General features: G+C 39.5%; 1 protein-coding gene across 2 annotated transcripts in view; it reads right to left on the bottom strand.

Annotated features, from left to right (window-relative positions):
- Window positions 1-418: 418 nt before the first annotated feature.
- SLC30A9 (solute carrier family 30 member 9) overlaps window positions 419-23,283 on the bottom strand; it is a 27,470-nt gene continuing 4,605 nt past the window's right edge. For both annotated transcript variants that reach the window (XM_053458407.1, XM_053458408.1), the window contains exons 2-18: window positions 22,790-22,951; window positions 19,310-19,366; window positions 19,058-19,157; window positions 18,650-18,742; window positions 17,945-18,027; window positions 17,469-17,527; window positions 16,175-16,242; window positions 13,330-13,432; window positions 12,367-12,422; window positions 9,433-9,568; window positions 9,312-9,351; window positions 8,238-8,309; window positions 7,492-7,599; window positions 5,766-5,931; window positions 4,868-4,997; window positions 2,202-2,315; window positions 419-745 (exon numbers count right to left, since the gene is read on the bottom strand). In XM_053458407.1, the coding sequence (XP_053314382.1) occupies window positions 701-745; window positions 2,202-2,315; window positions 4,868-4,997; window positions 5,766-5,931; window positions 7,492-7,599; window positions 8,238-8,309; window positions 9,312-9,351; window positions 9,433-9,568; window positions 12,367-12,422; window positions 13,330-13,432; window positions 16,175-16,242; window positions 17,469-17,527; window positions 17,945-18,027; window positions 18,650-18,742; window positions 19,058-19,157; window positions 19,310-19,366; window positions 22,790-22,951 (1,592 nt within the window). In that variant the 3' untranslated portion in view covers window positions 419-700. The remainder of the gene's footprint in view (window positions 746-2,201; window positions 2,316-4,867; window positions 4,998-5,765; window positions 5,932-7,491; window positions 7,600-8,237; window positions 8,310-9,311; window positions 9,352-9,432; window positions 9,569-12,366; window positions 12,423-13,329; window positions 13,433-16,174; window positions 16,243-17,468; window positions 17,528-17,944; window positions 18,028-18,649; window positions 18,743-19,057; window positions 19,158-19,309; window positions 19,367-22,789; window positions 22,952-23,283) is intronic.

Genomic DNA, 23,283 nt, shown 5'->3' with positions numbered 1-23,283 from the left:
TCACAGTACTCCACAGAATATCCCTCTTGTGGTTCTTTCTAAAATACTACAATAGAATTACAATAACTTGAATGGGATGTGATGCCCCTCATAAAGTCATATTGAAATGTCATCGAGATCTCCCCTAAAATCAATGGGGACATGACAGATACTCAGTAAATAGTAAGTCGGGTGAATATGCAAAATAAGGCTTAAATTTTAACAAATTTTTTTAAAAAAAGGTTATTTCTAACAAACAGGTGGGTGCTTGTTCAAGAAATAGCATTTGATTTGCACATCATTGTGTCACCGAAATCCCAAAACTTGAAGAAAAAGAAAACGTGAGTAAAGGTCCTGGTAAACAGAGGAGTGAGATTAGCCATTATCACCATAGTTCTGGAAAAGACTATTAAACTAAAAACAGGTCATGTTCTATATATGCAGATGAAATGAAATAAAATAGTTTACTTCAGCGTGTCAGTATTACAAATAAATTACAAGACTTATACCCCTCCGCATGAAAGTAAATGAAAATAATTGTACAACGCCTCCAAGATGCTCTTGCAAACATGACTCGTTACGCGAAGCCTTGGCACTGCTCAGCTATCTGTACTCATTTGCAATTTCGTCATGGAGCATGCACACTGGAAAACGAAATGAAGCTTCTACTGCCGTCTCTTTTCTTCTCTTACGGATTGTATGAATAGAAATTCTTCAGCTCCTACAAAATTTCCAAGTCAACATGCCGAACATCTGGATTCCGTTGCTGAAAGAAATATCAATAATTAAAAATAACATAGAAACATAGAATTGGACGGTATGTAAGAACCATTCAGTCCATCTAGTCTGCCCATTTATCATGATGTTGATTAAGACCTTATTCAGTCCTTATTCAGTCTCGTCTTAGATTCAGGATAGCTTAATGCCATGTTTAAATTCCTTCATTTGCTTCTACCACTTGTGATGGGAGGCTGTCCCATTTCCTACTACCCTGTCTGTATAAATAAGCATTAGTGGCATATTTATCTCCCAATAATACACTGGGGGGAAAAAACACTAGGAAAATGGACTTTTCAGTCCAGCTCATAAATGTACAGGGCTGCATGACTTATTGGAGATCATTTAGAAGGCATCTTAAACAAAAGACTGGACTAAATTGCATGGACGCTCCCCTTGTAAACAAAAAAGTATTGAATGTTTAAACTACCTACAGCTTGAGCTTTTTTGTCCATCAGTTGTTTTGAACATATTTAGATCAGCTAGGATGATTTACTCTATTTCTTGTCCTTAAGTTCTCTCCCTTCTTCTCACCCACCTTACAAATGCTGTCTGAACCAATGGACAATGACCAGCAACTTAACAAAAGAGCAGATCGGGAGAAAGTCATGCAGATCCGAAGAAAAAGGTCAATAGATCTTTTTGTTTATATATAAATATATAAGGAGATTATATATACACCCATACATATATAACATGTATGTGTGTCAACTACTATCAACATGCCTCTACTAGTTAAAAGATTATATGTGGGTCCCCGATAAAAAATAAATGCAGAAAGTTATCTGTACATTAAACCAACAAAACAACAGAAACAAGTTTCATGGGGTATGTGCCATTTCTTTTCTTCCAGGGATCGCTGAAGTAAATTGGCAGCCTCATTGCCGGCGTCTCCGCAATCTGAGCGGCGTTTCATTGAAAACGAACTAAGTGACTCGCATAGAGACTGTGAATTGACGTGAGCCGGTCATGGTGTTTGCGTACGCGCGTTTCTGTTCACTTACTCTCAGCGCTCTCTCCCTTTGTTGCTGGGTTTGATAAAGAAGCTATCTATGCCCTTTCTGAGCTATCAGCACAGAGACTTGCTGAACAGGATGCATGGGTTTAGCCGGCTATCTTTCTATCTGGCTTATGGTCTTCTTCTTAAACAATCAGAAACCTGCTATTGCTAAGACAATATTAAAGCAAAGTAAACGACGCCTGCAGATTCTCTAGCTATAGAAGTAGCGGTAATGTAAGGACAAATTGCAAAATACGTTCGGAAAGTAAAAATACAAAACCTAAGATAAGCACCTTGCATGTATCAGTGATTCTTTATTATATATATTATATAATATATATATATATTAGTGTAAAATGTAACATTTGAGTGCCCTTGCATTAGTTCGAGCATTCTACAGATAACATTCAGGATCTGTCTAGTTTTCAATGCTCCTACAACTCACCTTCAACTCCTTTTCTAGTCGATCCACTTCAGCACCCAACGTATCTATGATATTTTCCCCGTGTTTAAGCATAAAAGATTCCAAATCTTCTGGCGTTTTGACTTGGCGAATCTCCTATTATTCAAAAGAAGTTATAAATGTTATATAAAACACAAACACATAACAACACTAACATTTAAAGGTATTGTAGAAGAAAATTAGTACCCAAAAGTTAGTATTAATTCCTTAACATCCTTTTGCACTCATCACTCTATGCAGCAATCGTTTTGGATTGCATTACAGCTACCTCGAAATGTGAGGTTTTTGACTAAGCTCTGTTACAGAGGACTGCTTTAAAAACCATGTAATCCCACCGAAACCTACAGCGCTGCATTTCCAACCACAGTGTCTTCCAGTTTTACTGTGATTGTGAGGCGGGTGGAGAGGCTAACGGTATGAATTTTAAACACAGCTAAGAATGTCAAACCTATTGTATGAAAAGTGTCCAAAAACCTTGAATTTGAAGGGGTGACAATAGTTAAAACGGGGCTTATTCTGATGATAAACTGAGAGGTTGTCATCTTCTTGTAACAGATTTTAACCAAATATTAGATCTCATTAATTAGTGCCTTCAGCACTCCCGCCCATGGGATGACTGAAGTAGCAGTCTAACTAACTTTCTAGGAGTGCCGCATTAAACCTCAGGGACATTTCAGAAGATAAATGCTGGTGGATGAAAAGAAACTAGCATCGTGAAACAATTAGCTCACTTTATGATATTTTACAACTCCTGATGAATTGGAAAAAAAAAAATTGTGGATGAGGACAGAGACAATTTCTTCCAGGATCTAAAATCTATTAACATTGTCAGTAAAGGATGAGCTGCTGATTGCTGGGTCAATGAAGGAACAGAGGTCTGGACCTGAGGTGCTGAGAAGTATATTAACAGCCTCTGCGTGCAAAAACCGTGAATGCAAAATGCATTTTACTACAACCTCCAGGCAGGGTATCTGAAGGCTCTGGGAAAGGGAGCAAAAAAAATAAAAAAAAAATAGTTTTTATAAATGTATAGGTTTAGTGCTTCCTGTCCTAACTTTATATGGGGACCTATCTCATGTTTAAGCAGCGACTGTCTATGTGCTACTAACAACCTGATCCTCAAAAGCATTCACCTGTTATTCACTATCATGTGCTTCATTATTTCAAAGAAATGGAATGATAAACACGGGGTGTTTTTTCATTGAAAAGGGACTTACACTTGTAGTTTCACAGCTGCAGATTTCAACTGTCTGCTGTCTCATTATTATCGGCAAACCTCAGTCGGGGTGTCCTGCTGGACGGATTGAGTTGGTCCTTCACAAGGTATAGGTAATGTGAGGGATTACTTAAAAAAAATGTTCCTCACGCATTTAGCATGCATTAAAAAGGAACACTGTTTAGATATAAAAAGGTGATAAAGCTCAAGGCAATACAATGACTTTATTTATAATTTAAAGGACTTGGATGCATCTGGCACAGAATGTTTTACTATTCAACAGAGGGTTAATTCTGCTAAAGGAGGAACGCAGTTTTAATGTATACTTTTACAACCAGGATTGGGGGGGAAATTATCACGATTTTTAAATAAAACTTTTTTTTTTTTTTGTCACCCATCCGGATAGGGCAAGAAAAAAAAAGATAAAACAACCAGAACCTCCCCCTTTCCCACAGTAAATACAAAAAACGTTCAAGTGTGAAAAAATACATTTTATCAGGGAGGGGAAAAAGATTTGCAACCACTTCTTTCCTTAACCGGCCTGCAGGAGGGCCAGAACTTCTTGGTGCTTCCCAGCAAGAGTAGGAACCACTGAAACCTTCGATATATAGGGGGGGGGGTGCTCAAATAACTACCTATCTCCCCTCCTCACAAGAAAAGCCAGGATCTTTTCAGGGGACCAGGATCCACAAGTCTGTGTCGTATTGTATTTTGTATTAACATTTTTTTTTTAAATCACACGAGATCAAAAATTAAGAAGGTACACATGTGCAAAAAACAGTGTGATCACGGTAAACTATATAGAAAAGGTGCTCCACGAAGAAGCCCAACCTTTAAGGCTTTTCTCCGTATGCAACGCACGCCTAGCCTAAAAGGCTGGGGCTAGTGAATACAAAAACAAACAAACAAAAAAAAAAAAAGATGCATGGAGGGGTCCGAAGTGCAAGACGTGACATGTGCAACAAAAAAGGTGCGCTAATCCCACACAAAACCAAAACTGCACAACACCCAAACCTGGACCAAGGTGTGGGGACATCTAGCAACCTCTGGGCTCCATGCGACCCCAGCCTTAAGGCCAGAGGACCAAGCGTTCCCTCTCTCACAGGTACTCACTTGATCTTAGCCAAAAGGTCGACTTTGTCCAACAACCATTATTTATACAGGGTTTCATGACAGCTTAAATAGGGAAGGTAACAGAAAATATCTCGACTACCATGGTGCTCTACAGGTCTGCAAGAAAGGAAGTTTAATGGGACAATATAAAAAAAACACCTACTTATCTTCAGTGCTGCATTACTATGAAATACTGTATTTAATGCTTTTTCAGACGACCTCCCATTGAAGTTACATAAATCGGGGTTAACTGTTGCTTTAACCGAGCACTTAACACTTATAACAATACAGTGGCTTCACCGTGCATTAAACAACTTACATTTAACACTTGGTCGATATCTTGCTTTTCCAAGTAGGATCGTGTCACAACCCGACCATCAAAATCAACTTCCGCCTTAAATCGAACCTTGCTCATGCCCATGTCAGTGGCCTTCACGTCATGAATTGCCCTGGGAAGAAAGCAGCATAACAACATCACTACACCAGGATTCTACCTGATAGGAATGAGAATGCTAGAGTTATTCCTGATATAAAAGTTCTTTGTGTGGACTATTGTTTTAATGGTTTTACTTCATGAAGCATGTGGATTTAGAAAAGCCGGTACCGCCATTTTATGCCTAAAAGTATAAGTCATTAGAGGAGATTAAACGGCTATTAGTATACATTCACTGGCTTCGCTTGCTGAAAAATCTAAGCAATTACCACCATGTTGTTTATGGAATGTGCTTCTGAATAAATGGGAAACAAATTAATTTCAGCCACTGATGGCATACTTTATTTTTATGAGCAAATGAAAATAATTTAGTTTTAGGGGAAAAAAATCATTCTGGAGAAGGGGAGCTAGCAACTGCAGCTGCATACTAATGTATTATAGAAAGGCTTCTCGTTACTGAGTGCAGGCTCTTGGGGCAAAGTGTAAAGCAAAAGAACCCCGGAGTGCAGCCGCAGCCAAATAGCTCCTGGCCATACAGCTGTTTGTAAGCGCAAGAGAAAATATCTTAATATTTAAAGGTAAAGATTCATTTCATGTATTCATTTGCCATAACCGGCTGAATTTGAGTTTGGATCTGCTATTCAACAAAGGAGAATAATCTGTGTATAGAGCTGCATGGTGCTATTACAATTTTTGTCAAAATTATTTTAAGATCCTTTCAGTTCTTGATAAAACAATCACGTCTGTACGATACGAGATGACGGCTGTCTGTGGAAGCAGTTACCTTACAACAGGATCACTCTCCAGGAGCTCGGTGAGACGCTGCACTTGTTCAGGTCGTATGGATCGTCCTATTAGAGCTTCAGTGTTGGTGTAAATAAGGAAGGCAGAAACAGCTCCTAACAGGGTCCCCACACCCAACGATCCCAAACTGTCATAATAAGGGTTTCCTGGGGGAAAAAAATAGCAAGGTTACACAACTTAGAATGGGAACTCAAAATGGCATGAGAAAAAGAATATGCTAAAATTGCAGCTACTTCAGAACAAGCACTACAGTCCCTACCATCCACCTTATGATGAATCATCCAAGTAGATAAATTAAGCTGTTAAAATGACCAATGTATAATGCATTAAGGTACAGGTTTACCATACTCCTGTTTTTTCATCTAGTTCTTTATACTAACACTAACCCACTATTTACATTGAATGAAAAGGGTGCCATATATTTGATACAACATGTCTCTCGTGCCCTCATATTTCACAAATAACCACTGTACAACATTAATAGTAATACAAGCATAATATACGAAGAGCAGCAAAGATGAAAACCACACATCACACGAAGAAGCACTTTAGGCGTAGTAACATGTTAGATGCATATTAGAATCTGTCTTGCATGGACTGCAGTGCATTTTATTGCATGCAAATCTTGCACATGCTAAGTAGATCTCTCATTCTAACTATCAGTATAATTTAATGTAACAGGAGTAGTAAAAGCCCATCACATGTATGCTGAACACTCATGTCTGGCCAACAAATATCTGGTGGGCTGCAGCTTCAGCGACTTCGATGATGCAGGCAGCAAAATGCAAAGTGGACTCAAACATGTATTAAAAAGTAAAACTACAGCTTGGGGGCCAGACTGCTCCTTCATACGAAATGCCCAATATAATGTGCAAAGTTATGCAGTCAGAACAGGTTTGCTTATAAACAGATGAGAAGTATTCTCCAGCTCTGACAGGTGAAGTGCCATAAAGCACAATAGAAGAGGCTTGCCTGCAGTTTGGAGAATTAACAGATGTGCTTGCTAAGATTTATGGCCTGAACAGAGCATTAGGAGTCACAAAGTATCTGCACACAAACATAACTCACGTTGCCGTGTCTTGGGTGTCAGCTTAATGGTTTCCCAAGTATAATTGTAAATGCTGATAAACTTAGAAAAAGCTACATTGGTCACCCGGGGGATCGGAAGTCAGGAGATCCTCTGACCCCTTTTTACTGTTAAATTCTCACTATAGACAATGCAACTCTTACCCAAAAGCTGTTGGTATATGTGAAAACAAATGCTTTTTCAACATTTCTACTTAATTATCATGAGAAAATTACTATGCAGAATATGCGTTCTATACAACTGTTAAATGCCTAAAATCATTATAAATTATTTCATACAAAAATATCCCCCATTGCCAAGTAACAGAAAACCAACAATTTCAAAAGTACTGATAAAATTATTTTAAAAATGAAGAGGATGCTGCTTAACACTTGCAACCCACATAATTATAGAACAAATGTGATAATATGTGATGTCATTTTTTCATTAAACTACTGGCAAACGCAAAATATTTTGCAGAAATATGCATCCAGCTAATAACAACGCATCGCACTTTGAGCTAATTCACAAATAAACATTAATTAGTTGATGGAGTATCTATAAGAGGAGAAAGGGTTCTGCTTGCTCAGATGGAAACGACAGCATAAACCAGCCCATCTGACAAAGTATCTGTAATCACCTGTAAGCGAGGTCAGTCCCATACAAGACGCAGCCATGATCACTCCCAAAACTGCTGCAGCATCCTCCATCAAGACAACATTGGTACTGGGGTCACGAGACTGGATCACTATCACATAATAAATAGGAACATACACACATCATTAGCACATCATTAATATTGAAGAGAATTGAAGAATAAAGTCCCAGATGTGTAAGCTTGGAAAATCTGTGTATTAAATGGTTATATTCTTTAGGGCAGTAGGTACAGCGCCTTAAATGTTCCTCAGTCAGGACTAACACAAAAGTGAAATAAATCCAGCATTAGATGTTCTAATAACAGCGATGAGATGATCTGATGGCCGTCTCATCCCCAAAATTACATTTTTACTTGAATGCCTTTTGTAGTCCTTTTTACCTTAAATATTAGCCAGTTGTAAGCATGCATTCATATACGTGGCTGGCTGAGAGATGTATTGTGTATGCGCAAGAAGCATATTGTGATATTCTCCACGCTTTCAGTAGAGACAGCTGGGAGAGAAGCGATGTAAGGCTGAAGAACTCCAATACTATAGAACGTCTGCGCCAATCTAATGAAGTAAAATGGGCTCAAATGTGTAGATGTTAATTACGGCTAATTTACAGCTTTTACCTGTAAAACAGATGTATCTCTACATATTGACCTAATTAAACGTAAAACTGATGGGATGTGCAATTTCTGGGCATCCACTAGAAATGACTCGGGTAAATCTGCTATAGCTGACATACCATATTGATAAAATGACAATCCCTTCGTCCTCGCACTCCTTCGAATTTCATTGATAGCCACAAGAAGGGTAGCTGGAATAAACAGGAAAACATCAAACACATAGATTAGAACCACTGGTGTGTAAACAGCTGCATACAAAAAAAAAGAGCACAGCATTATTTTAATTTGATTTTCACTTAAAATATACAAGACTGGACATACTGCAGATTGAAAGCCCAATTGCATGCACATACAAAATAAAATCACAGTTCCATGAACTTCCATAGAAATAAAGCAGTTGTCCCATATCTGGCGGAGCTGTCTTTATCTCTTGCCATTATGAAACAAGGCATTTGTTTTGCTTTCAAGATATTTCTTAAATAAATTAGGCCTTCACCAAAACTGATGAATATTATAAGTTAAGGGGCCCCCGCTTTTGCCTGGTGGGGGAAGTGTTGGTGACACTCAAACATATTCATGGAGAAACTGACCTTCTCTATAAACCATCCAATGGTTCATGATAAAGCATTGTATCGTTGGCATCAGGCTCAGGAGGAGAGTATTATCGAAAGACAATGCGTCTCCACATGTCTGAATGTTACCCGTTTCTTTTATTTACATGGGTGAGAGGATCTGGTCTGGGCTGCTGCCTTGGGACCCACGCAGTCTACTAATTCATTTTAGTACAAGTTAATCTAACTTAATTTATCACTTGGACACGTTTTGTTTGTTTTTATATGATTGAAATAGTGTACACTGATTACATTGTGTATATTATACTATACAAGATAATATATAACTTAAAATGTATGTCACAAGACGTTACTGGAATACATACTATGGATATTAACTCAGTGATGTGACAAGATTCTTGCACAGAATACTCTTCATCAATTAGTCAAAAAAATATGATAAACGGTCAGCATCAGATACTGTGGTGGGTACTCTGGGCCCTCAAAATTTAACAATTCAAGTATATTGCTATTGAAAACACAAATCCAACATTGTGAACAATTCAATCATTTTTGTCATTCATACTGAAAAAAAAGCTAAATAAAATCTGGTAGCCTCACGTGAATATAGATATGTCTTACCTCCTTCAGAAACCAGGGATCCTGCTAAAATACAATACGCCTGCAACACATAGAGAAGATGTCAATGTTTGTGCCACACAGAAGTACTGAGCGGTTCAATAAAAATGGAAGACTAACCTACCCAAAGCAGAGACTCGATCGGCTGCGGATGAAGCAATCCTATGATTCCATGATACCAAGACAGTCCCGCACCCATCATAAATATACCAACACCACTGATCAAGGAGGCAATGTAACGCATGTTTGTAAATCCATACCTATGTAACCAGAGAAAAATAACGTCCATTAGGACGCCCATAACGTACATACATACATACATATACATATACATATACATATATATATATATATATATATATATACACACACACACACACACACACACTTCACTTTGTAGAGCAGCAAATATTCTAGATGCAAAGTGGTGGCTAGCATCTGCCGGTCAGCCATACCGATAAAGATCTTTTGTGGTAGCATTAGGTACGCTTCAACCCCGGCAGGATTAGCCCAATCAAAATGAAAAATAAGTATTCCAGAGATTCCCTCTTTTATTACTCCGTGACAAATAATCTCCCCATCTCCAGTCCATTGTAAACATTTCTGCCAGAATCATTTTCTTATACCCTGGCACTTATTCTGCAGGGTATGGTATGTTAATGGCATAGTGGGACAGCAGATAAAGAATAAAAACACACCATCTGTCCTCCTAATAGCAACAATCTGCATTCTAAAGAGTACCCATCTTCGAGATCTACGCGTGACCCTCGCTTAAAAACTACAATCCTCAAGCTGTCTTTTATGTCTCATTCCCCCTCAGCCTTCTAATAGATTGTAAAGCTTCTGTACCAGTATATCTTCGTGTGTTATTCACATTGGACATTATTTGGTTATGATGTAATTGTTAACTTTCATTGTCCCCCTGTTGTAATAGCGCTACAGTATCTGCTGGGGCTCTATAAACAAATATAAAGGATGCAATGTTGTGAATATACAGTTTGGCAATAAAAAGCGTTCTTTCCATCTCTCTGAAGCACCGGGTCTGTCCAAAATGCTTTACCAACAGTCAATCCCAATATCTGTGCACTCTATATAAAATGATGTACTCACATGTTCGTGCAACAAATTAGAAAAAACATACAGCCACAATTAGGTCAGGGATTTGATTTCCACCTTTATTTTCCAAATATTGGAAAACATTAGTTGCTAACATGGTGGCAGATTATTTATTTCCCCTGTAATCTGTCATATACCAATAGCACAACGTAATCGGGTGGAAAAACTACAAAAATGGTAGTAGGTCATTTTACAGAGAATTATTAGTTCACATACTGTTCAAGATAAAAAAGGAGGGAGGGATTTCATTCTGTATTTTATTATTTTACTAATTCCTCATCTGCATGGGCTATTTAGATCTAATCTTATTACTTTAATGTTATGCGCCACAGCTGCTGATAAAATTGATTTAATCCCATTTCTTAATGCATTCAGATGTTTAATGAACAGGGTAGTATTTAAATATCCTCTGAATAGCGTTCCGAATTTCATTCCTGTAGTCTTTATGTGCAATTTCAGATATGTTTTGATACTGGAAATATATTTCAATTTGCATTATCTGTCGGCATTTAAAAGTCCAAAGCCGGTAATTATCATCAGGAAAAGGCCACTTTCATTATATGCATATAGATTATTTCTGCAATTATGTCTACCGTGGAAAACCTAACAAGGGCCTGCAAAAAAAACCAAAACCCTATTGTAAGTAGTTTTCAGCCCAGCACGAATCCACAAGAAAGGATTAGATGATTGCAGAGACGTATTCGCTGCCCAGGATTTGCAGGAACGTTTAAGTTCCCTGATGTGAGATAGGAAGCCCGGCTTGGACTTGGTCCCTTCTAATGCAGATCAGGAAGCCTCTGTGATATTCAACTTCGCCAGAAATACCAATTAACTGCTTTGTTCACTTAAAATAAGAACACAACTTTGTGACTCTAAAGAGATAATATATTTATACATACATGGGATCTTTCCGGCTCAGGCTACCAGAAACAATGAGGAGGCTAGCCATGTATAAGGCACAGGGGCTAGCCCCGGATTGTGTTAGTCTGTATAGAGATGGAAGGGGAATAGGCCGGGGAGTTTAAATATCATCCCCACAACCTGGAGTCAAATAACCATGACCAGGAGGACCAGAGAAGAGAGAGTTCTTAGGTACGATGATAAATCACTCCATCAATCTACTACGGGTCTGCGAGACTGAGAAGCAACATATCAACTCAAACAAAGTCTGTTTATTAAAATTAAGTTTATCATCGGCCGAATAAAGCTGAAAACAAAACGCCTTCAAAGATCACCAATTTCTTTAATGTGAATGTTGGCACCTGTAGCAAAGGAACATATACTATCATTTAATCCATCTTTATTTGTTTCTGGTATTAGCCACCAATTATTCCGATTGATTTTTATTTCCTATTTCCTGCCATAATCAATCAAATGAAGGTTAACGGTGGCAGCTTTTGGCATAACTACACTTTTGTCAATTAGTGTTATTAATTGGAAGATATTTGGTTTAAAGGTAAAGAGCTACTTTGATCTGTGGAGGTCTGTGTCAGAGGGTGGTAGAGGCAGCATATTAATATTTTCTTTCCAGATGTTTTGTTCCCTTCCCTGTCTCTAATCTTCCAAAGGCTACAGTCCCATGCAGCCAACACATAACGCATATACTTTGGAAGCCATTGTAGCTCTCTATGATCCATTCTTTCCCCACTTTTGGCCGCTTGAAACAGCCAACCTGTAGCAAGAATGCGCTCCTTCTGAGATCAATGTTCAGATTAAATATTCCAATTTAACAGCCTCTCATTACCAAACACTGTAGCTACATGAACACATTTATACTCATGCGGAATTAAAATAAACATGGCACAAGGTTATTTAAAAAACACTTCCTTTTTATCTTCGTTTTAAAGGAAAAATATATATCTGAAGTTCACCAATTTGCCATTAACTTTTTTTTCTTTCTAACAGCAAAAGGCAAATTAAACTTATGAAAAGAAAGTCTTACGGATGGCCAGGGTCTGGGGTCCTCGCAGATTGGGATATACCCAAAGCCAGTAATGCCTGAAATGAATAAATACATTTCAGTAAATCAAATAAAATAAACAGTCTGCTTTTATACACAAACACCCCCAAATCAGAATACAACAGTATACCATGTACACAGGTAAGCTTTACCTTCAGCTCACTCTTTCCAAATAGTATTTCAACCATGCAGAAGAACCTAGCTCCACAAACAATAGGCATAATAGTTCAATGTTCAATTGAAAGTTGCCCCTTGCGATTGTGTCCCAATACGTTGGTTCTACTGTGCAGAGGGGATATGACCCATATTTTACACCAGGACTTCCCTTTATGGGGGAGATCAGTTGCTCCCAAGTGGGGACTTCCTACAACACAAGCTATTGAGTTTATTTCTTTTTTTTTTGCTTGTTTTCAACAAAGCTTGTTTCAAGTAGTGAATATCTCATCGATGGCTGGACCGGAAGAGCGGCAGCCAAGGGTCTGAATACTATCACTCCTGGTTCGAGAATATAGAATTTTAGTGCACATCTAGATAAGAAGAAAAATATACTTCGCATATATTTTCTCTTCAGACTATACGTGAATTAACGACAAAGAAACATGTATAGTATATATCAGAGACTCAATGGATATGAAAAAACAGCCAAAATATTTTACCATCACTCCTGGTGTCCAACCATTTCATGTGTGTTCATATTCCTTTTTTGTATAGTTATATCCATTGCTGGATCCCAAGTATGTCTGTCTCACACCTAAATTCTACCCACATTTGTGATCCCATGATCTAAGCGATAGTAATAAAGATTCCTGTGTGCATTTTTGACAAAAGCGACTGGCAACATGCGAGTTAACGTGACCTTTCAAGTATAATCAATATGCTTTACAGACGTCAAGAAGCACATAATGAATAAATTTGTAATAATTTGTTTGAGTCGCATTTTCTTACCTGGTTGCACGTATCTGCTAAGGAATGGATAGCTTCTGAAAACATGCTAGCAGAACCAGTGTAGACCCAAGCTAGGAGCTTAAAGAAGAAATTTAGCCCATTTCTGCATTAAAAGAAAAATATATATGTGAACATGAACCAGGTTCTGTGACAAGACATTTTTATAACCTTTCGATTTTACATTTGTACATTGAGACCGCTAGATGTATTTTCACCATGGCTTGGCAAAATACAGAATACAAAAGCTGTATTTAATAATTATCTGTTGGCCACCAATTATACATGCTTTTAACAGACCTGTACCTTTTGGTCTTTCTAAAAAGTTTGGCATATTTTTTTCTCTCAATTATTTTTGAGACTTCAAATAATATACATCTTTGAGGCTGGTAGAGCTCATTATATACCCAGATTATAATCAGGAGAGAGGAATTCTGCTGGACAACTATGGAAAAGTTTCCTTCTATCCAGAAATATGGTTTCCTTAAACGGAGGAAAAACGTTTAACGAAAAGCAGTGTTTGAAAGCAGTTCTTTCAGAGTTCAGCAGCCCATAGACTGATATTCACCCTCACTGCGCGGCTCGCTTACAAAGATTTCCACTATAACTTGCAACGGCTTTTAGACCAAGTTTGTACCGAACAATTTACACACCAGCAGGGTGCATTAATATAGCCAAATATCAAAAGAATGCTGGCTTTATTGAATGTATTAGAATTTATCTAAAACGCGTATCTTAACATTCAGTTTGCATGCTCGGTAAGCCAACTGGCTGGTTACATGCCATCAAAATATTTACTTATTATCCATCGCAAAATGAGAACATTACTTTCTGCTAGGGCTGCAACTAACGATTATTTTAATAATCGATTAGTTGGCCGATTATTTTTTCGATTAATCGATTAATCGGATAAAAAAAAACAATATGCAAATTTTTCGTTTATTTAAAATAATTTAATGAACTGGATGTTAAAAAACAACTTAAAATTTACATTAACATTCTTATTTTGTTATGATGTAATAAAAAACAATATTTTCAAAGTACAAGAACCCAAACACAATATTTATGAAACAAAATAACCCCAAACATTCTGAAAAGAGGTGGACTATTACTGTTCAAGAAACTTTGCCCCAGCCCTGGCACTTTGCACCCAGCACTTTGCCCCAGAACTTTGCACCCAGCACTTTGCACCCAGCACTTTGCCCCAGCCCTGGCACTTTGCACCCAGCAAGCACTTTGCACCCAGCACTCAGCACTTTGCACCCAGCCCTGGCACTTTGCACCCAGCACTTTGTACCCAGCACTCAGCACTTTGCACCCAGCACTTTGCCCCAGCCCTGGCACTTTGCACCCAGCACTTTGCCCCAGCCCTGGCACTTTGCACCCAGCAAGCACTTTGCACCCAGCACTCAGCACTTTGCACCAGCACTTTGCACCCAGCCCTGGCACTTTGCAGCCAGCCCTGGCACTTTGTACCCAGCACTGGCACTTTGCACCCAGCACTTTGCACTGTGCCCCTGCACCCAGTCTCCAACTCTGCCCTGCACCCAGCCCTGCCCCCACATTCTGCCCTGCCCCCACACTTACACTCTGCCCTGCACCCACTCTGCCCTGCACCCACACTCACACCCTGCCCTGCATCCCCACCCCCACTCTGCCCTGCACCCAGTCTCCCACTCTGCCCTGCACCCACACTCACACCCTGCATCCCCACCCCCACTCTGCCCTGCACCCAGTCTCCTGCCCTGCACCCCCCACCCCCACTCTTCCCTGCACCCCCCACCCCCACTCTTCCCTGCACCCCCCACCCCCACTCTTCCCTGCACCCCCACCCCCACTCTGCCCTGCACCCACACTCACACCCTGCATCCCCTGAAACCCCACCCCCACCCCAGCGAATCGCTCTGTGCGAATAGAGCCACTCGCACAGAGCGAACCGCTCTGTGCGAATGGAGCCACTCGCACAGAGCGAACCGCTCTGTGCGAATGGAGCCACTCGCACAGAGCGAACCGCTCTGTGCGAATGGAGCCACTCGCACAGAGCGAACCGCTCTGTGCGAATGGAGCCACTCGCACAGAGCGAACCGCTCTGTGCGAATGGAGCCACTCGCACAGAGCGAACCGCTCTGTGCGAATGGAGCCACTCGCACAGAGCGAACCGCTCTGTGCGAATGGAGCCACTCGCACAGAGCGAACCGCTCTGTGCGAATGGAGCCACTCGCACAGAGCGAACCGCTCTGTGCGAATGGAGCCACTCGCACAGAGCGAACCGCTCTGTGCGAATGGAGCCACTCGCACAGAGCGAACCGCTCTGTGCGAATGGAGCCACTCGCACAGAGCGAACCGCTCTGTGCGAATGGAGCCACTCGCACAGAGCGAACCGCTCTGTGCGAATGGAGCCACTCGCACAGAGCGAACCGCTCTGTGCGAATGGAGCCACTCGCACAGAGCGAACCGCTCTGTGCGAATGGAGCCACTCGCACAGAGCGAACCGCTCTGTGCGAATGGAGCCACTCGCACAGAGCGAACCGCTCTGTGCGAGTGGCTCCACTCGCACAGAGCGATTCGCTCTGTGCGAGTGGCTCTGTGCGATCTGTGCACATAGACATGAAGAATACTTACCTCCGGAACGCGTCACATCCGTCACGTAGCTAGAAGGCGGAGACTGCAGAGCGTGTAGCAGAAGCGGGGAACGCTCGCGGAGGTAAGTAAAAGGAGCCGAGTGCTCCAACAACGAATCGATCACTCGATTAATCGATAACGGAAATCGTCGACAACGATTTCCGTTATCGATTATTATCGATTTTATCGATTCGTTGTTTCAGCCCTACTTTCTGCAGACACTTACATGCATATGGCAACCATCACAACTTTCCCAGGTCCGCTCATAAACATACTGGCTGTACTCAGACGGGGCTGTGTATAAAAAAAGGATTAAATCAGTCAATCATTACTCAATTCCCAACCTATACAGGCAAGGACTAACATTAAAGAACGGACGGGGAGAAGATAATACAAAATATCAAATACATCAAGGGATTAAATAAAGTTCAAGGTACATTGTAATAAGAGGAGCACCAGAGTCCTTGATTTAAGTGGTAATATAAGAAAATTCTACTTTACAGAAAGGGTAGTAGATATCAGGGATAGACAAGCAAACAAATTTGCAGGATGAAAATTGTGAGCAAAGACTAAGGGATCTCAATTTGAGGAACAATGCGATTTAAACATTAGAAGATTTAACAAGGTACAGGAGGGACGTTTATTTCAAAGAAAGGGGTCGTAGTCTAAAATTAGAGGGAAAGTGGTTTAGATGTAATGTACCCCTGTTTTATAGGGTGGTAGATACATGGAACAGCCTCCCATAAGTGGTAGAGGCTAATACTGTGAAGGAACGTAAACATGCATGGAACAGGCATAAAGCTATCATGATTCTAAGACAAGACCAAGGACTAATTACGGTCCAATTCTGCTGCTAATTATTTAGGATAGCTCTATGCACATCCACCTTTTCACCAAGTGATTTAAAAAGGAAGACTAGATGGGTCCATAGGTACACTATGTATGTATTTTGTATTAACCTACACTGCTTTTACTGCATAGTTTGCCCTGCTCATTGAAATGCACTGAAGTGTACACCACAAGCAAAGCAAATGATTACTTAATTTTATACATAAAAGTCATAATACCTGATTCAGGGGGCAAGACAACAGTACTGGAGATAGATTGTATACATTAATCAAATGTAAGCCTGGGTGGCTAAGATAGATAGGTCTTTTAACCACCAAGTTCTACATACAAAGCTTGCAGAGCTGGGTCTAGATGTTGTGTTCACCCGAACTTGACTTTCTGGACTATGATGAGGATGATGCTGCATCCGGCATGGATCAAATTACTTATTATTAAGCTCGGCTGAACTTGGCCTACAAACCAATCGCAGAATTTTCCAGCTGTTCACATAAATGTTATAAAGTATTTTTATAGTCCACAGCTGGAGTGCTTTCATTTATGTAATAAACTTGTTAAGTGGTCTTTTTAATTTTATACTTAAATCATTAAAATAGCCAAGCTCCACTGATGCTTGTTACACCGATCCATTTTTACAATCAACGCCATAACACACCAAACTCCCATACTCATACCTTGGTGTTTCCTAAAAAGTCTTTGTATTCCTTCAACAGCTTTTGATTTTTAAATAAATCTAGAAGAAAACATTGATGTATCGGTTAGCACAGAACAGTTGAGTTAAGCAAGATTCTGCTGTAGTGTTTTAACAGGGCTGGATACGGGCAGGTAGCTTAAACGGTTCATTTAACTGCCAACAGAGGAGTATTACTGCGTATAACTAGAAAAACTAGTTAATAACATAAGTTGAGCGGCGGAAACTCTGTCCCGACTGATATTTTTGCACTGCTCGGGACATTTAACACAGTCATTGGACATTTTTTTTTTTATTCACTTTTACTTTTGTACGGTAATCTTATTAAATGTAAAGCGTTGCACTACTCGGTTTGCTTAGTTTAGTTTTTACCTTAAAAAAAGTATCATGCTCTCTTCATCAGACAAAAACCATCAAAGCCTTTATCCTACTAGTGAAACCTCAGTACTGTAAACTCACTTTCTTTGTATGCAATCTCCTCTTCTTTCCTTAATTTCTGCTCTCTGTAAATAGCTTCAGGACTCCCCCATACATCTAGCGCTCTGCATGAAGAAACATGTATGTGATGTTACCAGTGATTCATAACGGCTCGCTACTTATACATTTACTATTTACTTATCTGTATTAGGACACATGTAAACGATCTGCCTATTCTCACATGGTCACCTGTATTTAGGTTTCTTCACAAACGGAGTAAATCAAATCAGAACTCCCAGGAAGATATAGATGGGACAAACGTTAACATTAGTAAAGAAATAGTTTGGGCAGTATTTTGTAAAAATATATAGCATAGGACTGAAAATACAGAGTTAACACAATAATGGAACACAATCTTTAAGATCAGTACTAATTCTGAATATGAGGAACACTTCAGTCCTAGTTTGATGTAAAATGCATATTTCATCCCGTTTCGCATGGACTCCGATCCATCTTAGTACATGGAAACTGGTGCATGCATTACTAAGGTTATAGCTGGAACTAACAGTGTTGACTTCAGGACATGTGTATGAAGCGTACCAAAGTGTGATTTCTGCTCCATAGACTACCTCTATTTCTTAAGAACGCCAGCAGTAATATGAATCGAAGCTCTCGCAAAACAGACTAATATATACATTAACATCACTCCATTTCGGGAAACAGACTGTCCCATTAAGGGTATCTTACTTTGATTCCACATCGGATCTTAGATAAACAGTAAACGCTTCGGTGTCATCATGGGGACTTCTCCTCCTTATCTTTCTTAACGGCTCTAAATCACTGAAAGAGGAAAAACAAAAGTGAGTACATGGCCCAGAAAAATCCTTCTTTGCTGAAAACCATTTCGGCTCATTACTGAAATAATTGGAAAATGACAAAAAATACAAATATTTGAACTGTCCAAAGATCCATGAACCTGATAACATACAAGATGGTACAGTATAACCCAAGCAACGTTATGTGGTTATTTATGTGATATTTAAAGAATATGATGCAAAACAATAATCTAATCCACTTTATAAAAAAATATTTAGTGTTGACAATATTCAGGTAAACATGCATGGGGAACACCTGCTATATCATGAAGTGGGATACCTAGGTCTAAGACAGAATTCGTTCATTGCTCGCACTCCCGTGATGAAATTATTCTTCATATACTTGGCGCCGTAGTCACGCTTTTTTAGGACAGCTTTCACTGTGGTCAAAACACAAAAACAAGACTATTAAAAAAGACTCTGTGAAATACTTTTATCTGGACGCATCCTGATAAATGAGTTCCACATCTTTACATTGGCATCGGTTACTCAAACATTTTGTTTCAATAATCAGGGGCGGGAATGGCCATACCTTTCACTTGGATAGCGTCTTTTGGGATTTTTTGTTCCACATTCAATGGATCAGGTCCTGTGGGGCGAAAAAAATGTAACAGTGACAGATTTTGAATAATATGATCCTAATAAAGGGCAGGTTTTTTTTTTTTTTTTAGACTGTATATTGTATGCGTATTACTTAAAGGGACAGTTCCACCAACACAGAAGGAACAACTTTGTGAAGTATTTAAATATGTATTCTTTATCCAGTTGTCGCAAGTAAAGCTCTCCCATTAAAATCTGCAAGGAGGACCACATAAAAATTTAAAGAGGACACTCAGCTATCCCATGCATTAAGGTGCATATAATGGCCGGAGTATCCAATTAAAATATTGTAAATTTATAAATATGCAAAACGCTGCATACGTACAGAACATGTGTGTGTCACTGCGGACATCCTACCCCAAATGGTCAAAAGATACGCTGAAAAGAAAACATTGCGAAACTAATCCACTGGGGATCCAGCAGTATTCAGAGGCAAATCACAGGTAATCAAAAACTGAGCGTTCCCTTGTTTTTTTCCAATTAACAAACCTCACATCACATAGCGTGTAATAGACTGCACAACACCAAACACACCCATCCATACACTCGATGAACCCTGTGTTTTAAAGGGAGTGGTTCTGAGAGATACCCAAAATCAGCGACTTCAATATAGTGGGAAAGAGAAAAAGAAACATTAGTATTTTGGAGCACCGTGGAAGATTCCAAGGCTTCTTGTGCAATAGATATTTCAAAACTCAAGTACTAAACCTTCACTCGATAGAACAAAAGCTTGATGGAACAAAAGATAAAAACAAAATAATAGCAGTAGTCCTAAAGCACTCGAGAGTCTGAAAGGTGCTCAATACATACAGGGTAAGGGAGAAAGAAGCATGGCTAGGGTTCGGAAGGTTGGGTAAAGTTCCTAAGTGCGTTTATTTTTATTCTTCTCCAACACACCTCAAGCTTTTAGTCATTGAGGTCAGCATGCAGCATCACTGGGCACTATGATTGGAACTGTGATAATAGGGCTGGCATTGAATGAATGAATGAATGAATGAATATTTGTACAATGCACAGAATATGCCTGAAGTCTGTTTAAACAAGGAGAATGGTGGTGTGTGCACAAGCCCGTCCACATATACAACCGATGCTTACAAATAAAAGCCGACATAAAATGTTTTCACAGTTCTAGCCACAGTGCTTTAAATTCTAGAAACAAAGCTAAGCACGCTCGTACTATTCCACAGATGAATGATCCAGTACGGGATTCACCCTAGTATCTGTTTGTTTTTTTATTTGTTACATTTTAAAGTAACCAGCAACAAAACATGGCTAGAGAAATAGTGAAAGAGAAGAGATGGGAAGGCAAGATACCTGGGTCAAAACATAAATCAGCCAAATCATTTCCAATCTGTCCCAAGCCATTCCAGTATGTAATTTTAATCAGACTATTTTGACCAATTATTAATACTTAGTGTATGGATGCTTAAAAGACGCTTGGAACCTGTGCAAGAAAAGCAGTTTTATAGGACTGTATTACACTTAGCATTTTTATTAAGATCGGTAATTCTGTAAGCGTGTTTGAGCAGGACCATCATGTTCTGTCCCGTTTACTCGTTCTTCAGCTCTGCAGAGTACGGCGCAGCTAAATAAATTAATAATATTAATAAAGCAACAACCTGGCATGTGCGGCCCTGGAATTCCTGGGCTTTGAGCGGCATTTAATTTGCAGGTTATTGTGGAGTGAACCACCCAGAGCCGGCTGCTACATGAAGGAGGGGGGTGAGGAGGGTCATGTTATATCACGTGACATGTATGGGTGTGCGTCTGTCTGGTCGGGTGTGTGGAGAGGGGGTGAACATGTTGGTGTCTGTCTGGGATTGTTAGCATGTGTGTCTGCCTAAATATGTGGGGGTACATGTGTTTTGCATATTATATATAAATATATAGATATGTATTTATTTCTGCCTGGGTTTGTGTGTCGGTCTGATAGCATGCGTGTCTGTCAGGTAAAAAGCATGGTAGAAAGTTGCAGAATGTCTTAAAATATGCAACCAACGCTTCTGTAAGCAAAAAATTGTTTGTTTTTAAAACATTTGAGACACATTTGGATGCTGAATAATCCCACGCACAAACCCATTAGGCAACGCAAAGGAAAAGAAAATATCTCCTTAGCAATAAATAGCGCAGCGGCAAGTGAAGGATTTCAGGAGAATTATCACGCGTTTGTTCTGCTAATGACAGCAGATGCTTTTGTGGAAATAAATCTGATGTTGGGGAGATGAAGCTTGAAGTAATGCAATTTAGATAGTTAGCGACTAGCAAGTTTCTTTAAACTACTTTTTATAGTGTGTTGAATTGCATTAACTACTTAGTAGCCGTCGGTGTGATCCTCTGCAGTGAAGTCCGCAGATGAAAGGGACACCTCTCCCCAGGCCACCGTAGCTAGTAGAAGATGTAGCATCATAAGCTTTCATTCCTTAGATGTGATGGGCAGGAAACATGCGCATCATTCTTTATTAACCGCATCTTAGAGAAACATCGTTTCTACATCAGGGATCAGCGAAGAAATCTCTACGGCTCGGTGCGATTTGCGCTGCAAGTTAAAGCTTGGTCCAAAGATGGACCATATATACGGACATGTAGAGCCGCTGGACACGGTAGGTATATCGAGGGCTACCATTCGTGCAGAATGTTTCACAAAGAAACACTCTGCACATCACATGAGTTTTTATAGAAATGTAGGTTTTTTTTAAAAATCAATAAAATTGATTCAACTAATAAATAATGAAATGTGTTAGCAACAATTTCCATTATCAATTATTATCGATCTTATCGATTAGTTGTTGCAGCCCTAATATACATACACACACACATGTACACATACTGTATATATAAACATGACATTAACTGATGTAAAGCATCAGAACCCACCTACAAGGACACTATTCTCCAGCCATCTCCTTACGCACATTTGTTATGCGGCACAAAATTACTGTGTACTGCTAATGATTAACAGATTTTTGTGTATGCTGTTTTCTCTAAACCGTGCCCGTCCTTTGCCTCTCCCTCTCCCGATCTAGCAGAGGTCGGTTTACACCAGTACTAAGTAAATTTTTACAGCTCAGGGTGGTTTCATTACAGGGAAAATAAAAATTTTCATATTCATTATGTGGGTTGTAGAGATGAGAGAGATGAGGAGAGAGAATCTTAGAGAGGCTAATTGCATTTGTTTGAGGTCGAAATTCAGGTGATGTAAAGCAACTCACTGAAAAGCCTATCAGAGAAATATCCTCAATGTTGCCATCACTGGAGAAAGGTCTGCAAAGTCCCCTTCTAGACAGGATACCAAAGGCCCATAAGCAGTAAGCCAACAATTTAAACAGTAATAACCGTGATATCTTTATGTTTAGGAAAAAAAGTAAAATGACAAATATATACAGTTATGTAAGATTAGGATTGGAATTGTTACCTGTTGAGGTTCTGTCTGGTGATCCTGAAGAACTTGGCTCGTTCGGACCGGAGCCTTCCTTGGGGTCTCCCGTAGAATACAATCTGAGGTGGGCATGAACCAGCATGCGGCTAGATGGCAGCAAACACAGGAATCCTCGACTTTTCACAGCGGCCGTCCAACCTGAAAAACATCCGAAAAATTTTATCTTTAATATTAATTAACAGAAGGTTAGGCTTTAAGAATTAAACTATTTTCCAACTAAATGAAGCATTAGAAACACCATCTCTCTAGTGCTGACAAAGGTCAAACCCTTCCCAAAAATAATTATTCATGTAAAATGACGCCTTATTCTTCATTATGAAGTGAATGCTTAATTGTCATGTGACAACAGCTACCGCTGCTAATTTGTACCCATAGAAAACTGAAAAAGCTTTTTCTGTGTATGAAAGAAAATAATAAAATGCTAGATTTCTATGGTTTTCATGCTTAATATGCTAGAGTGCAATGGATGT

This window comes from Spea bombifrons, chromosome 1 (genome assembly GCF_027358695.1).
Source record: "Spea bombifrons isolate aSpeBom1 chromosome 1, aSpeBom1.2.pri, whole genome shotgun sequence".
Lineage (NCBI taxonomy): Eukaryota > Metazoa > Chordata > Amphibia > Anura > Pelobatidae > Spea > Spea bombifrons.
Note: the sequence above shows the minus strand (reverse complement) of the source record. Positions and strands in the feature narration are given on the sequence as shown.